This window comes from Pan troglodytes, chromosome 21 (assembly GCF_028858775.2).
Source record: "Pan troglodytes isolate AG18354 chromosome 21, NHGRI_mPanTro3-v2.0_pri, whole genome shotgun sequence".
NCBI classification, from domain to species: domain Eukaryota; kingdom Metazoa; phylum Chordata; class Mammalia; order Primates; family Hominidae; genus Pan; species Pan troglodytes.
The window spans coordinates 45,121,700-45,137,910 of NC_072419.2; the positions used below are offsets into that span (position 1 = coordinate 45,121,700).

At 51.1% G+C, this 16,211-nt stretch overlaps 1 protein-coding gene across 2 annotated transcripts in view; it reads left to right on the top strand.

Moving 5' to 3' along the window:
* Positions 1 to 16,211, top strand: part of PPP1R16B (protein phosphatase 1 regulatory subunit 16B) — a 118,178-nt gene that overhangs the window by 77,077 nt on the left and 24,890 nt on the right. Inside the window, exons 3-4 of one of the 2 annotated variants that reach the window (XM_016937910.4) lie at positions 7,178 to 7,248; positions 13,144 to 13,289. In XM_016937910.4, the coding sequence (XP_016793399.1) occupies positions 7,178 to 7,248; positions 13,144 to 13,289 (217 nt within the window). Of the gene's footprint in view, positions 1 to 7,177; positions 7,249 to 12,944; positions 13,290 to 16,211 lie in introns of both variants that reach the window. The other variant, XM_063802505.1, reaches the window with a different exon arrangement.

Here is a 16,211-nt window from a genome sequence, read left to right on the forward strand (position 1 = left end):
ACAGTATCCTGCTCTGTCATCCAGGCTGGAGTGCAGTGGTACAATCACAGCTCACTGCAGCCTCGAACTCCTGGCCTTAAGTGATCCTACGGCCTCAGCCTCCCAAAGCATTGGGATTACAGGTGTGAGCCACTACATCTGGCCTCACTCGATTTTGTACAAAAGTCACAATCATTGCTTTTTATTCCTGAGTCATACTCCTGTTGTGCCCCATGTCTGTGGGACTACACTGACAAATAGTTTCATGGCCTCAGGAACAAGTAGCTCCATGGGCAACAAAGTAAGTGCTGCTGTAAAGGACAAAAGCAGAAATGCAGGGTAGTGTGGAGAGAATAGATGGGGAAGCTCAATGGAGATTGGGGCAATCAGGGAAGGCCTCCCAGAGGAGGTGACATTTTGGCTAAAATCTGAAGGATGAAGAAGAGTTTGCCAGCCCAAGAATGGGAAGAAAGAAGGCTCCGGGCATAAGAAACAGTGTGTGCAAAGGCCTGGAGGATCAGAGCTCGGTTTTTGTTTTGTTTTGTTTTAGGAAATGAGAGGCCAGTGTGGCTGAACCAGTGAGGGATTCAGGGAGGGATTTCCAGGTAAGGCGGGTATGGAGCAGGCAGGGACTAGATCATGCAATGCCTTGGAGGCAGTGGGAGAATGAGGCCTCATTGCTGGGCACTGGGCAGGAAAGGAAGGAAGAGAGATAGGAGGGCAGGCCTTGTGAGTGAACCTGACCCTGCAAGTCACATGGCGAGGTGGCAGCAGCTCAGCCCCAGGGCACCCCCCCGGGGAGATGCAGCTTGCCCAAGGTCCACCTCCACTGGGCAGACACCTCTGCCTGGCTGTCTCCGTTTCCCCAGAGGAGGAGCAGGAGCCACGCCTATGGTCGCATGTTGCTAACCATGTCGAGGTCAGGAAGATGCTCTGTGAGACGGAGTGGGTCAGATGCCAAAGAAAACACAAGCTTGTCAGCGGGGATGTCTCCCTGCAAAGGCAGCCGCCACCAGCTTCCTGCCGAGATGGGCCGGCTCAGCCTCACTTGCTACAGCTGGAGATGGAGAGGACCAGATGGCCCTGTTTGGCCCAGATTCCAGCCAGATTGCCAGGGAGGTGTAGGCGGAGCAGCGGGGTCGGCGCCAGGAGCAGGGATACGTGAGTGAGGAGGGCGGGAGCCACCTCTTTGCCATCTCAGTAGGGCCCTGCCTGTGTAGGGGGTGGCGGGGCACCAACTGTGGCCTTACGGTGGTCTGTGAACCAGCATATGCTCAGAGCTCCCTGGAGGGAGACTGCCTCTGTCTTTTACCACCAGCTCTAAAGCTCTTGAGAGGTGCAAGATGTTGATGGTTGTATTCCCAGCACCCAGCACAGGGTGGCACACAAGCAAGAGCTCACTGGTTGATTTTTGTTTTTATTTTTAAAATAAATGCTAACAGTAGCCAGGGCCTTGTCTTCCTTAACCCCACAGCAATGCCATGAGGGAGCACTGTTGTGATCCCCATTTTGCAGATGAGGACATGGAAGCAGAGAAAGGGAATAACTTGCCTAGAGCCGCAGCTAAGCAAATGCATGAGAATAAATGGGTCACTCTGACAAACTGATGGCAGAGCCTGGGACTTGGGGCTTTGTGGGCAAGAAGCTGCCCTGAGTGTGGGCAACTGAGAGAAGGCGTGGACACTCCTGGCCGAAGGGAATAAGCGTGCCTTTCTCGTCTTTGTGCTCCCTGAGCTCCAGGCAACACCTTAGACCCAAGCCAGCTTCCTCCATTGCTCCAGGTGCTCCAGAGAGCAAGAGATGAGCCGGGAGAGGTAGGGAGACAGGACCCCTGGGTGTGGCTGAGCAGGCTGCACACTGCATAATTCCAGGGCACTGTATTCACACAGACTATGATGAGAACAGTGCAAGGTACTGTTATGCAAGCGTATTTGCATATTGTCTTGGAATTATGCAAGGCAGTAGCTCTGTAGGCAGAACCACACCATACAGGACTTTGAAGACCAGGGGTCTGCAAACCTTTTCTGCAGAGGGCCAGATAGTAAATATCGTAGGCCACGTGAGCCATACAGTCTCTGTTGTACCTACTCAAATCTGCTGTTGGAGGGTGAAAGCAGTCATAGGTGATATGTAAATGAATGAGTGTGGATGTGTTCCAATAAAACTTTATTTGCAGAAACAGGCTGCCTGCCAGATTTGGCTCACAGGCCATAGTTTGTCAGTCCCAATGAAGGTCATGGAAGGATTTTGAACTTCATCCCAAGGGCACTGTTGGGGCTGGACGTGGTTGTGCGTGCGCCTGGAGTCTCAACTACTCAGAATGCTGAGGTGGGAGGATTGCTTGAGTGCAAGAGTTTGAGTCCAGCCTGGGCAACATAGTGAGGCCCTATCTCTTAAAAAAAGAAGGCGGCGGACAGGCACAGCAGCTCACACCTGTAATCCCAGGATTTTGGGAGGCTGAGGCAGGCAGATCACGAGGTCAGGAGATTAAGACCATCCTGGCTAACACAGTGAAACCCCGTCTCTACTAAAAATACAAAAAATTAGCTGGGTGTGGTGGCACATGACTGTAGTCCCAGGTACTTGGGAGGCTGAGGCAGAAGAGCCGAGATCGCACCACTGCACTACAGCCTGGGCAACAGAGCGAGACTCTGTCTCAAAAAAAAAAAAAAAGAAGAAGAAGAAGACTGGGCGTGGTGACTCATGCCTTAAATCCCAGCACTTTGAGAGGCTGAGATGGGAGGATTGCTTGAGGCCAAGAGTTTGAGACCAGCCTGGTCAACATAGTGAGACCCCCATCCCTATATTAAAAAAATAATAATAATAAAAGAGGAAGAAGAAGAAAAGAGCAAAATGGAGCCACGAGAAGGTTTTAAGCAGGGAGTCAGGGAAGCAGGTTTACATTTTAAATGGCCCTGAAAGAGCTAATCCCTCAGCAGGGCAACACCATTTCTTCTGTCCCATTTGTGCATCCTTGAACTCTTCTGTCTTCAAGAAGAGGCTTGGCCTGGGATTGCAGGGCGTCTGATACATAGAGAGTTCCAGAAGCAAAGGTCACTGCTGTCCATTTCCCATTACCCTCGTCCCCAAATCAGCTGTCAGCACAGGTCTCGACATGGCAGAAATCCAGAAATGCTGTTCCTATTCCTGGCCTTAGGGCAGAGTAGAATGGTCCACTGGCCACCAGCCTGGGCTTTGAAATCAGAGAGGCCTGGTGCCAAATCCCTGCTCCTTAATTTGGCCACATGTGACTAAGCTACACCTTCCTGGCCCTCTGTCTCTTCTTCTGCATAAGAGGAATAATTATAGGTGTGAACTCATAAAATAAAGTGGTTCTGAATTGACCGAGGTGCAAATAAAAGGCTTAGTAAGAAAACATTATTTTTATTTATTTATATATATTTTTTGAGACAGAGTCTTGCTCCGTCGCCCAGGCTGGAGTGCAATGGTGCAATCTCGCCTCACTGCAAGCTCTGCCTCCTAAATTCAAGTGATTCTCCTGCCTCAGCCTCCTGAGTAGCTAGGATTACAGGCGTGCGCCACCACGCCCAGCTGATTTTTGTATTTTTAGTAGAGACAGGGTTTCGCCATGTTGGCCAGGCTGGTCTTGAACTCCTGACCCCAAGTGATCCACATGCCTTGGCATCCCAAAGTGCTGGAATTACAGGCATGAGCCACCATGCCTGGCCAGAAAACATTATTAATATAATAATAATTTTCTTACTGAACTCTAGAGGCAGGGAGCCCGGTTGTGCACTGGGTGCCGAGGACTTTGCTCCTGTGAGTAGGTGCAGAGCCAGGCCTTGGGCTCCTAGGTACATTGGAAGTAGCACTGCTGAGGCAGCCTTGGCTCATGAGTACTAAGGGCTTCCTAGAGATGGGAATGATTTGTCCCACCTCTTGGGCTGAAAATAACTGCCCAACATCAGGGTAATTACATGACTTGGATTCCTCCACCGCATGGAGAACACCCCAATAATTACTGTGCACAAACACTGCTTTTGGCAGCTGATGCTTATTTTCTGCCTCAAGGAGTATCTGCTGGACAGGAAGCTTATTCTGCTACTCACCCCATGGGATTTGAACCCCTAGCTAATGTGAGCAGAACCATCCAGAAACCCATCCTAGTCAGGGATATAGTGGCCACTGCTCCTCTCCCAAAAGCCATCTGTAATGCTCAGGGCACCCCCACTCACCCGTGGGCAGGTTGGGCCTTGGTGATCAGTGGCTTTGCCATAATCTCCTACATGGTCCTGAGGCTAACACCAGGCACTGGGTCTGTAGGAGACGCCTGCGAGCAGAGAGCTGCCTGCTACAGACATGAGTCTTCTGGAGTCAGCCCTTGAGGGTGATCTGCTTTGCTCAGCGATGGAGAGGCTTTGTCCTTGGACTGAACTAGAGGGCTGGCAATTGGGTCAGGGTCCTAGAGGAGTTCTTGAGGACTCACTGTGTACCAGGCTTTAGGGATCGAGCCATAAGTACCAGGTCATGGTTCTGCCCTTGTGGGGCTTAGTGTCCAATGGGCAGATACACTCAAAGCCCATAATTAGTTATATAATTGTAGTTGTGACAAGGCTGTAAATGAGATGTATAGGAGCTATGGGTATATATAACAGGAGCCTGGGGAGTTTAAGCTGAGACCTAAAGGATGAGGAGTGGGGCAAAGGTGTGTGTGTGTGTGTGTGTGTGTGTGTTAGTGTTAGAGGCAGATGCATGGATGATGGTGGTTGGATGGATGAATGGATGCTGGTGGATGGATGGATGAATGATTGAGTCTTCCAGGCAATGGGAACAGACTATGCAAAATCTCAGAGGCCACAAGAAGTGGTGTGACTCTGTAACTGACAAAAGACTATTGTGGAAAGTGTTTGGAGTTTAAGAAATGAGAGTGGTGAGGTTAGCAGGTAGGATGATTGTGCACAGCTGAGCAAGTTGTGTACTGGACAGCTCCAGAAGATGCCAGTCTTATAAACCATGATGTGGATGGTGCCCCCTAGAATTGTGCAAGCTGGAGGCCTGCAGACAGGGCTCACATCATGCAAGAACTTGTATGCCATAGGAAGAGTTGTGGACTTTATTCCCAGAGCAATGGGGAGCCATGGAAGGATTTTAACAATTTGTGACAGAGCTAATTTTCATTTATAATGCCCCAAAGCAGCACCGTCCAATAGAACTTTCCAAGAAGATGAAAATGGTCTATTTCTACACTTTCCAATATGGTAGCCACCAACCACTTGAAACTGAGCACAGCATGCCTGAGAAACTAAATTTTGAATGTTAATTCGTTTAAGCAGCCATAATAGCCAGATGTAGCTAGTGGCACCATGTTGGTCAGGACAGCGCCAAAGGATCTGACCGTACTGGACAAAGTCCTGTCATGCTTAACCCATACTGGCTATGCATACTGGGCAGGTCTACTGGAGATGCCACCTCTTACTGGGTGGTGACCTCAACCTCCCCTTCACGCAGGGCCTCGGTTCACACTGAGGCCTAGGGTGCAACTGGGACTGTGGTTTGGGAGCTGGGCCTCATGAGGATGGAGCTGAGGGGCTGTACCCCCACCCCATCCACTGCTCCTGAGCCCTTGAGGACTCCTCCCTTGCCTTCCAGGTTCTTTTTCCCCTGGCACCCCCTGGAATTGCTGACTGGGTTTTTTTGTCCTGCAGAAGGGAGAGTCTTCTCTTCACCCTGCCCAGCTCACTTCTAATTTGTTTCCCCACAGCAGAAATCAACGAGGAAACCACCTCAGCCCTGCCCTATGGCATGAACCGTAGTGTGGAGATAGTGTCCACGGTGGGGATTAGGGGATGTGGACTTTGGCTTCTGTTTCACAGGGAGCTAGACTTGGCTGGGGGTGGGAGGAGGCTCAGAGGGCTCAGGGCCAGCCTATGTATCCTGTCTGCAGTGCCTGGGCCTGCAGGCCCGGCTTCATCAGCACGATGGCACAAGGGCCACCCACACAAGCCAGCTGGTGTATTCAAGTTCGTCCACTTGCCCCACAAACAGCCACCCTCTGTTCACCACTCTGGCCTAGAGGTCCGCTTGCCCAGTAACTGCACAGTCTACCTTTGGGAAGCTGGATCCAGGGAAGATCCTATTGAGGCCCTGCAAGCAGGCTCGGAGTCATTTGGACAGGGACAGTAGAGGTGTGGCCTGGAAGGGGAGCCAGGGGCTTGGGTGGACTCGTCCCACTGGCCCCCTGGACTCCTCATCCACGGGGAGAGGCAAAGCTGGAGGGCCTGAGATCACCCTGCTAAAGCCAGAGCTGGGGTCCCAGTTGCCAAGCCTGGGAAGGGGCCTGCAGGGCTGCTGGGTGAGCTCCTCTCTTCTCTCCCTTTGCACGTGGGTTCAGGGGAGAATTAGGGCTTGAATGGTGGCGGGCAGAGGAGGAGGGAGGAGGGTCACAGTGATAAGGGGAGGGGGCTTATCCTAAGCAAGAGGGATTCCAGGCTGTCAATGCTGTTCACTCTGGCCTCCCTGCCCACCCAGAATCCCTGAACACACACACACACACACACACACACACACACACCCCTAGACAAAATTCTAGGGATTGGGGATGGTTAAAACCTCTGCTACCCTCCTTCCCCAGGGCTCGGTAGGGCCAAAGAAGGGGCATTTGACACCCATAGGTGAGCCATCACCTGCTGTGGGGACCCACAGTTTTAGTAAAAATCATCACATCTGCCAGAGCAGGAGTTCACCTTCAAACCACATGCTGGCCACTGTGCTGAGCCCCTGGCATGGCTCACCTCGATGACCACTCACACTGCCACTGGGAGGAGGATGAACATCATCCCCATTTTGCAGATGAGAAAACTGAGGCACAGAGAAGGAAGTGTCTTGACCAAGGTTGCACAGCCAATGAGAATGGTGCCCAAATTTGAACCTCCAGAGTGTATGCTTTCAATGACTAGAATGTGCATCCTCTGGACAACAAATACAAATTGCTTAGCTCAGTGCCTGGCATCCGGGAAGCGCTAAATAATTGTTAGTTCTTGTTATTGTTATCCATAATAAGATAGGCAGTGGCATCTACCTCTTGGAAATTCTGGGCCTCAGTTGTCTCATCTGTAAAATGGGGAGTTGTTACTACATTCTTTATAGGCCTGGGGGACAGCGGGTCTTACCCGGGCCCCTGCATGCCTGCACACCCAGTGTGCAACGGGAAGCTCACTCCTGTACCCTCCTATTGCAGTACGCTACTTCCTGAAGAATAAGGTCAGCCCTGATTTGTGCAATGAGGACGGACTCACAGCCCTACACCAGGTAAGGCCGGGCTCGTTGGGGCTCCAGGGCTCCCTGCCCCTCACCTGGACAGGTACCCTGTTTCTCGGCACTTTCCTGCTCAGAACCCTCAGGGAGGAGGGAATGAGGGAGGGAGGAGGAGCTGCAGCTGGCCCGTCTGAAAGGCTCTTGTCTACTTTGGAGACACGCGTGTCTGTTACTGCCATCCCACAGAGCCCTGTGTGCGCCCGCAGACGCGACTGCACATGCAGGCTCTAAGGACAGGGAGCTTTTGTTCACTGCATCCCTCCTGCCCATGAAAGCAAGTGTGTTTGGAGCTTGACAGTGTACGAAGCACATTCACACTTATCAGGACATCCCATCCACCCTGGCGACAGAGGCAGTTGGCGGGACTTATGTGACCTGCCTAAGGTCACATGGTCTTGATTTATGGTCTTGAGCCATGTGCTATCATGACATGTCCTTTCCAAGGCAGAGCGATGGGTCCAGCCCTCCCTGCTGGGGATGGCTTCTCTGGCTGTCACCTTTCACGTGGATGCTGCTACAGCCTCGTAACTGGTCCCCAGCATTCAGTCTGGCTCTGCCATAATTCTCTGTCCACGCGGCAGCCATGGGGATGCTTAAGCCAAAAATCTCTTCCTGTTACTCAAAGTTCTCTGGTGTCTTCCCATAAACTGGGGATAAAGAACAAACTCTGCCACAGTGCACAAGGCCGCATGAGGCTGGGCTCATGACCAATCTTCTAAGCCTCCTGGCTCTCTGGGCTCCAGCCACCCAACTTCTCAGGTCCTTGTACCCAATGGGCTCCTCCCCACCACACTTCCCACAGCACTTGGTGCTTTCACCCATTAGCTGCTGTCCACAGCAAGAGCCTGGGAGCTGTGCTGTGATAGACATACCCTTTGTCTTCTGAAGGCCCTCTTCCTTTGTAATTAGTCATTTTAGCCATTGATGTCATCACTTGATGTTGACTTCTCCCCTACTCAGACGCTGAGCTGCCCGAGGGCACAGCCCATGCCTCTTGCTTATGAGTGTGTCCTAGCATCTTTCCCCATGCTGGCATACAGTAGGTGCTCAATATGTGCATGTTGAATTAATGCATGAACACACCAAAGCCTCCCTGTGCCCGAGTTTCTAAGCAGATGGACTTGAGTGAGAGGCCAGGCAACCAGAACCCTGGGCTGGTGAGGGCCTCTCCACCTCGGTACAAGGGCAGGGGTGGGATGCACAGAGAATGGCCACGCCCTGCCCATAAGCCCCAGGGGCAGGTCCCTGTGTGTCCTCTTGGCTTCTCTCTCACAGGGCCTCAGGCATCTCTCAGGCAGCTGCCTCAGTACCCCCACTCCATCTGCCATTGGAAACTCCCAGACTCCCAGCTCCATGAACCCTAGAGGGCCTGGGACTCCACTAGGGAGCAGAGAGCGGGTGGCTGCTGTAGCTTGCCCTGAAATGGAGACCCAAATGCCAATTCCCAAGGCTGGGCAGCACCCACCAGCCATGGGCATGAGGATCAAATGTGTGGGCTACCGCCTACTGCGTGCCAGAAAGGTGAGGATGTCAGGACTGAGAGTCAGGCTTGTGGCCCGGAGCTGTCACCTACTAGCTATGTGACTGTGGGGAAGTTACTTAAGCTCTCTGTGCCTCAGTTTCCTCATCTCTAAAAGAGGAATAACAAGTACCCATCTCATTGGGTGGTTGTGAGGATTAAATGAACACATGTAAAACTCCTTTAAGCAGCACTCGATACTGGATAAATATTATTATTTATTAAAAGTTATTAAAATGTATCATGTGACCACTTCCCTGCAAATTACTTCAGTTATATATTTCATTTTTATCCTTACAACAAACTTCAGAAATATTATCATCCCCAGGCCAGGCGTGGTGGCTCACACCTGTAATCCCGGCTCTTTGGGAGGCCAAGGCAGGCGGATCACCTGAAGTCAGGAGTTCAAGACCAGCCTGACCAACATGGCAAAACCCTGTCTTTACTAAAAATACAAAAATTAGCTGGAATTTGGTGGTGAGTGTCTCTAATCCCAGCTACTAGGGAGGCTGAGGTAGGGAGATTTGCTTGAACCCGGGAGACAGAGGTTGTAGTGAGCCGAGATCATGCCACTGCCCTCCAGCCTGGGTGACAGAGTGAGACTCTGTCTCAAAAAAAAAAAAAGAAATATTATCATCCCCGTTTCATGGCTCAGGAAACTGAGGCAGCCTTTTCAATAGAACTTTCTACAATGATGGAAATGTTCTGTGTTCCTGCAGTGCACAGTACAATAGCCACCAGCCACACGCGGATCTACAGCACTCGAAATGTGGCTGATGTGACTGAGGAAATGGATTTTGAAGTTTATTTAATTTTACTGGATTTAAAGAAACAGTGGCTGTCGTATTATACCGTGCAGCTTGGGGAGGTGAAATCTCCTTGTCCAAGGTCAAGCAGTGATTGAGTGTTTAAGTCAGGATTTGAAACAAGGCAGTCTTAACTGCTCTGTGGACACCACAGCTGCAATTCTCTGAGCCCCAGGTCCCCTGTTGAGTTGCCATCCCTGCTGCAATGAACTCTCAAGTGGCGCCCTTTTTTTAGCTTGGGGTTCCCGCCACCTCACATAGTGCCTCAACTTCTTCCTTGTTGGTCACATTGCTTTCTCAGGACCAGTTTCTCCTGTGGGTTCCTGGGCCCCTGGGGATGCATGGTCAGGGAGGCGGGAACTCGCCAGGCTCCAAGTTTAGCTGCATGAAGCTCCTGGCTGACCAGCTGAAACCCACACCTCACCCCAACCACCACACGTGCCTTGGGTCCCATGTTGGGGCCTTTCAGGGAGACATCCACCCTCATTAGCCTGTGGGCTTCCATTTATTTTTTCAACAAATACCTATTGTGTACCCACTCCATGCCAGCTGTCTTCTGGGAACAGGGTCCCAGAAGTAAGTTAGGCAGAGTCCCTGCTCTCAGAGTTCAGAGTGTGCTGTGGCCACAGGCACATAAATAATAATAGAGGTAATGCAGTGTGGTCAGCCCTTGCACGGAGATAGGCAGGGGCTCAGTGGCAGCTTAAAACTGGGAACCGATGACTCAACTCAAAGGGGAACTGAGAAAGACTTCTAAGAGGAAGAGATATCTGAGCTGGGTCTTGAAGGATGAGTAGGAGCTTGCTAGCTAGAAAAGAATAAGGCAGAACATTCAAAGCCGAGGGAATAGCATGTGCAAAGCCTTGAGAAAGGGGCTCAGCATTTCAAGTTTGGAGTCTGGAGGGTTCTGTGTGGCACAGTTAGAGAGCAGGGAGCCTCAGGGAGAGGTGCAGGTGGTGAGACCGAGAGAGTTGAGAACAGGGCCTTTGGAGTCAGACTGCTTGGATTTCAATTTATCTTACTCCATGTGACCTTGTACCACCAGGCTTCCTTGAGCCAGTTTCCCCATCTATAAAAGGGGCCATTTCCCCGTCTGTAAAAAGAGCAACCCTCATAGGCTTGTTTTGAAGATTAAATGAGGCAATGCATGGCCAAAGCTTAGCAAGCTGCTTGACTCTTGTAAGTCCTCAAAAAGCATTAGACATTGTTATTGACAATGTGATGTGACACGCTATTACTGTTGTTGCCGGGGCTGTTGCTATTGTTATCACTGCTATTGTCACTGTTGCTCCAGTGCAACAAAGGAGATGGGGGCACATTAAGAAGAGCTTCCCATGCCTGCAAAAGGAGTGTGGATTTTCTTCTCTTGGCAACAGGGGGCCCTCAGAGGTTTGTAAACGGAGAGCAACATGATTAGATTAATGAAGAAGCTCTCTCTGGTCGAGGGTGTTAGGAAGGGGAATGACAGGGAGGTAGGGAAAGATGATGAAACTTCATCCAGGGCAGAGGGTGGGGACAGCGATTTAGGAGATGTGCAAGTCATACCTGGTGATAGATTGAAGCTGGGAAGGGAAGAAGTGGGAGGAGGTGGGAGGAGGCGGGAGGAGGCGGCTGACTGCCAGGTGCCATTTCCCACCTCGGCCGCAGCAGAGGAGGAGGCCCACCCACTCCACCAGCTACCACCCACTCCATGTGCGCCCCTGCACCCAGCCGCCAACGCAGCCGTTACTCAGGCCGGGTCTCCCAGGTGTAGACTGGTCCAGCCCCTGGACATCTGTCTCACAAGACTCTGCCATCTGGGCACACAGTCCCCTCGCCCTTCAACCAGAGGCTTCCACTCCACCCCCTATGTTTCCTGCGGTCTCTAGGGGTTGGATTTCTGGCCCTCTTGCCCCTGACCCCAGGGGCTCCTCAGCGGCATCTCCTAGTGAAGGCCTGGAGATGCTCACCTTCCACCGCAGCCTCGCTTCGTTGCCTTTGGCGCCCTCTGCCGGCCGCGCCGTGCTGCTGCGTGGTTCTCCCGCCCGTCTGAGGCAGCACCCACTCGCTTACAGGGTCACACCTTTCCCTGCCTGTCCGGAGAGATGTCCTCAGACCTGGCCACCGTCCCCCCGCACCCCCGCACCCCCGCCCCGCAAAGACCGGCTGGCGCAGAAAGAACCTGGGTCTCTGGCGCCATCTGTGCAAACGGCTGCTCCTTTCCCACATGTCCTGGCGCTGAGCCCTGGCTTCCCTGGGGATAGGGGTGGGGCTGTGGTGCCGCCCCATCCCACGCCTACACCCACGCCCACAGCCACCTGGGGCCGTGGGCTTCCACAGCTGCTCCTGCTCCTTCTGTTGGCATCTGGACTCTTCTCTCTATCCCTGTGGTCGTTTCTGGAGGCCAGGCCACCATCATCTCTTAACTGGGTGGCTTCAACACAGCTCCTCACTGTCCCCTCCCAACGTGCACACATGTGTGTGGGCGTGCACGCGCACACACACCATCTGTTCTCCACGTGTAATCAGAGGAGCAGTTGTTTTTAAAAGCAATTCTGATCATGCTCCCCTTCGTAGTGTAACTCAGTGTCTCCCATTGCACTGAGGACCGAGCCCCAAGCCCTTATCTGGGTGGGCAGGGCTGAGCCTGTGAGCCCTGCTGTGTCCCCTGCTGGCTTTCGCAGAGGTCACCTCTAGGGAAGAGTTTCATCCCGCAGTCTGTAAAGTGGCTGCCTGTCTTTCTCCTCTCTCCCGGCCTTTCCCATCCTGGTGCCTAGCTTGACGCTCCTCTGTCTCCTTGGGATCTTTTCCTCCCTGTCCCTGGAGCCTGGGGGCCACCTGTGTTGGAGCCTGTGTTCTCTCTAGGAGGCTGCAGGCTGCTGGCCCTTCCCCCTTACTGGGGCTGCCCCACGTGCAATCACTGCAGCATATAGGCAGGAACACAAACATGGCTGTCTCCTCGCAGGGACTATCAGGACCCCTAGAATGCTCACGTGGAGCTGGATTATTTCAGGGGGAGTCTTGGTTACCTGAAGGCTTCCCCAAGATCTGAGCTACCTGGTCAGAGGTTCCTAAGTCAGAGGTTTCAAGCTATGATCTTGAAACTGCTTTGGAGGCCACTGCCAGGAAAGGGGACACCCTCCCAACACACACACCCCTGCCTCAACCCAAGCAATCCTGTTTGAATTTACTGGTCGTCTAAGTGAGAGTTCTCCATACAATTTTCTTTGGAGAAAGCCTTCTGGGATTTAAAAATAGGTTTTAAAACCTCATTCAAAATTTTGTCCCATTTCACTGATACTTGCAAAGCACTTTATAGCTGACAGAGTGTTTTTTATCTGTATATTTTTATCTTATATATTATTAACTTCATTTTTACTCACAAGGAGACTGAGGCCCAGAGAGGTTAAGTGGCTTGCTCAAGGTCGAGGGCAATGCTTACAGTGTGAACATCATGGAGCTGGATTCAAACAGGCCTTCCACAGTCTTCCTCATGGCCTCTTGCGGGGAACCTGGTGTGTCCTGACCAGGGCCCAGGGCCCAGTGACCTGCCTGGAGCTGACTCTGCCTGTGTGTCTCTCCCAGTGCTGCATCGACAACTTTGAGGAAATTGTGAAGCTGCTCCTCTCCCATGGTGCCAATGTGAACGCCAAGGACAACGAGCTGTGGACACCTCTCCATGCTGCAGCCACCTGCGGCCACATCAACCTGGTGAAGATCCTCGTTCAGTAGTACGTGCCCCTCCCTGCCCCAGAGCAGCCTCCTCCACCTCTTGTCTTTTTCCAACTTCCTTCTTTCTCCCCTCCCTTCCTCCTTCCTTCTTCCCTCCCTCCCTGCTTCCTTTCTTCCCTCCCTCCCTCCTTCCTTCTTTCTCCCCTCCCTCCCTCCTTCCTTCTTCCCTCCCTCCCTGCTTCCTTCTTTCTTCCCTCCCTCCCTCCCTCCTTCTTTCTCCCCTCCCTCCCTCCTTCCTTCTTTCTCCCCTCCCTCCTTCCTTCTTTCTTCCCTCCCTCCTTCCTTCTTTCTCTCCTCCCTCCCTCCTTCCTTCTTTCTCCCCTCCCTCCCTCCTTCCTTCCTTCTTCCCTCCCTCCTTCCTTCTTCCCTCCCTCCTTCCTTCTTTCTCCCCTCCCTCCCTCCTTCCTTCCTTCTTCCCTCCCTCCCTCCTTCCTTCTTTCTCCCCCCCTCCCTCCTTCCTTCCTTCTTCCCTCCCTCCCTCCTTCCTTCTTTCTCCCTTCCCTTCCTCCTTCCTTCTTTCTTCCCTCCCTCCCTCCTTCCTTCTTTCTTCCCTCCCTTCCTCCTTCCTTCTTTCTTCCCTCCCTTCCTCCCTTCCTTCTTTCTTCCCTCCCTCCCTCCTTCCTTCTTTCTCCCCTCCCTCCCTCCTTCCTTCTTTCTTCCCTCCCTCCTTCCTTCTTTCTCCCCTCCCTCCCTCCTTCCTTCTTTCTTCCCTCCCTCCCTCCTTCCTTCTTTCTTCCCTCCCTCCCTTTCTTTTTTCTTCCCTCACTTCCCCCCTTCCTTCTTTCTTTCCTCTCTTCCTTCTTTCTTTTCTCCCTTCCTCCCTTCCTTCTTTCTTCCCTTCCTCCCTCCTTTCCTTCTTTCTTCCCTTCCTCCCTTCCTTTCTTCTTTCTTCCCTCCCTTCCTTCTTTCTTCCCTCCCTCTCTCCCTCCATTTCTTTTCCCTACCTGCCTCCCTCCCTCTCTCCCTCCCTTCCTTTCTTCTTTCTTCCCTTCCTCCCTTCTTTCTTCCCTTCCTCCTTCCCTCCTTTCCTGCTTTTCTTCCTTCCTCTCTCTTCTCTTTTTTTTCTCTCTCTCTGTCACTCTTTCTCCGTCTCTCTTGGTGCTTGTCACTTTCTTTCTCCCCACATCCTCTCTTCATCTCTCTCTCTCTCTGCTTCTACATCTCACCCTCTCCTCCCCTCAGTTCCCCTTTACTCTCCCCATCTCTGTGTGCCTGTTCTTTTCTTCTTCTATCTCTGTCTCTCCTTCACTCTTGGTCTCTCTCTATATTTTCCAGTCTCTTTTTATTTTCTCTCTTCTCCTTTCATTCTCCCTTTCCCCCCAGTTTTTTATAGTGATAAAACACATATAACATAAAATACCATCTTACCCATTTTAAGTGTGCAGGTTAGTGGTATTAAGATCATTCATATTGTTGTGCAGCCATTACCACTCTCCATCTTCAGAATGACTTTCATCTCGCAAAACTGAAACTCTGTACCCATCAAACAGTAATTCAGTAATTCCCATTCCCTGCCTACCCCTGGCTCCTGGCGACCACCATTCTACTTTCTGTCTCTATGAATTTGACTACTGTAAGCACTTTATAGAAGTGGATTCGGAAAGGCCAGGCGTGGTAGCTCATGCCTGTAATCTCAGCACTTTGGGAGGCTGAGGCAAGTGGATCACCTGAGGTCGGGAGTTCGAGACCAGCCTGACCAACATGGTGAAGTCCCATCTCTACTACAAATACAAAATTAGCCGGGCATGGTGGTGCATGCCTGTAATCTCAGCTACTTGGGAGGCTGAGGCAGGAGAATCGCTTGAACCCAGGAGGCGGAGTTTGCGATGAGCTGAGATCATGCCATTGCACTCCAGCCTGGGCAACAAGAGCAAAACTCCACCTCAAATAAATAAATAAATAAATAAATGAAAAGTGGATTCAGCTGGGTGTGGTGGCTCACACCTGTAATCCCAGCTACTCAGGAGGTGGAGGCAGGAGAATCGCTTGAACCCAGGAGACTGAGGTTGCAGTGAGCCAAGATTGTACCACTGCAATCCAGCCTGGGCGACAGAGTGAGACACCATCTTAAAAAAACAAGAAGTGGATTCATACAGTATTTGTCTTTTTTTGACTGGCATATTTCACTTAGCATGATGTCCTCAAGGTTCATCTATGTTGTAGTATGTGTCAGAGTTTCCTTCCTTTTTAAGGCTGAATGTACTCCATTGTATGTCTATACCACGTTTCACTTATGCATCCATTCATTGATGGACACTTGGGTTGCCTCCATGTTTTAGCTATTGTGAATCATGCTGTGATGAACATGAGTGTACAAATATCTCTTGAAATCCTGCTTCCAATTCCTTTGGTTATACACCCAGAAGTGGAGTTGCTGGATTGTATGGTAATGCTATTTTAAATTTTTTAAGGACCTGCTATACTGTTTTCCACAACATGTTACATTCCCACCAACAGTACACAAGGATTCTAGTTTCTCCACTTCCTCATCAACACTTGTTATTTTCTGCTTTTTCTTTTTTGTTAGTAGCCATACTAGTAGGTGTGAGGTGGTCTCTCACTGTGGTTTTGATTTGCATTTTTCTAGTGATGAGTGACGTTGAGCATCTTTTCATGTGCCCGTTGTCCATCTGTATATCTTCTTTGGAGAAATGTCTATTCAAGTCCTTTGTCCATGTTTGAACTGGGTTGGGTTTTTGTCATTGAATTTTAGGATTTCTCTATGTATTCTGGAGATGAATCCCTTATCAGATAGATGTACTATTTTCTCCCATTCTATAGGATGTCTTTGAAATCACTGCCAAATCCACTGTCATGGAGGTTTTGTTCTATGTTTTCTCCTAAGAGTTTTATAGTTTTAGGTCTTTCATTTAGGTCATGGGTCCAGTTTGAATTAAATCTTATATATGGTATTGGGTAAG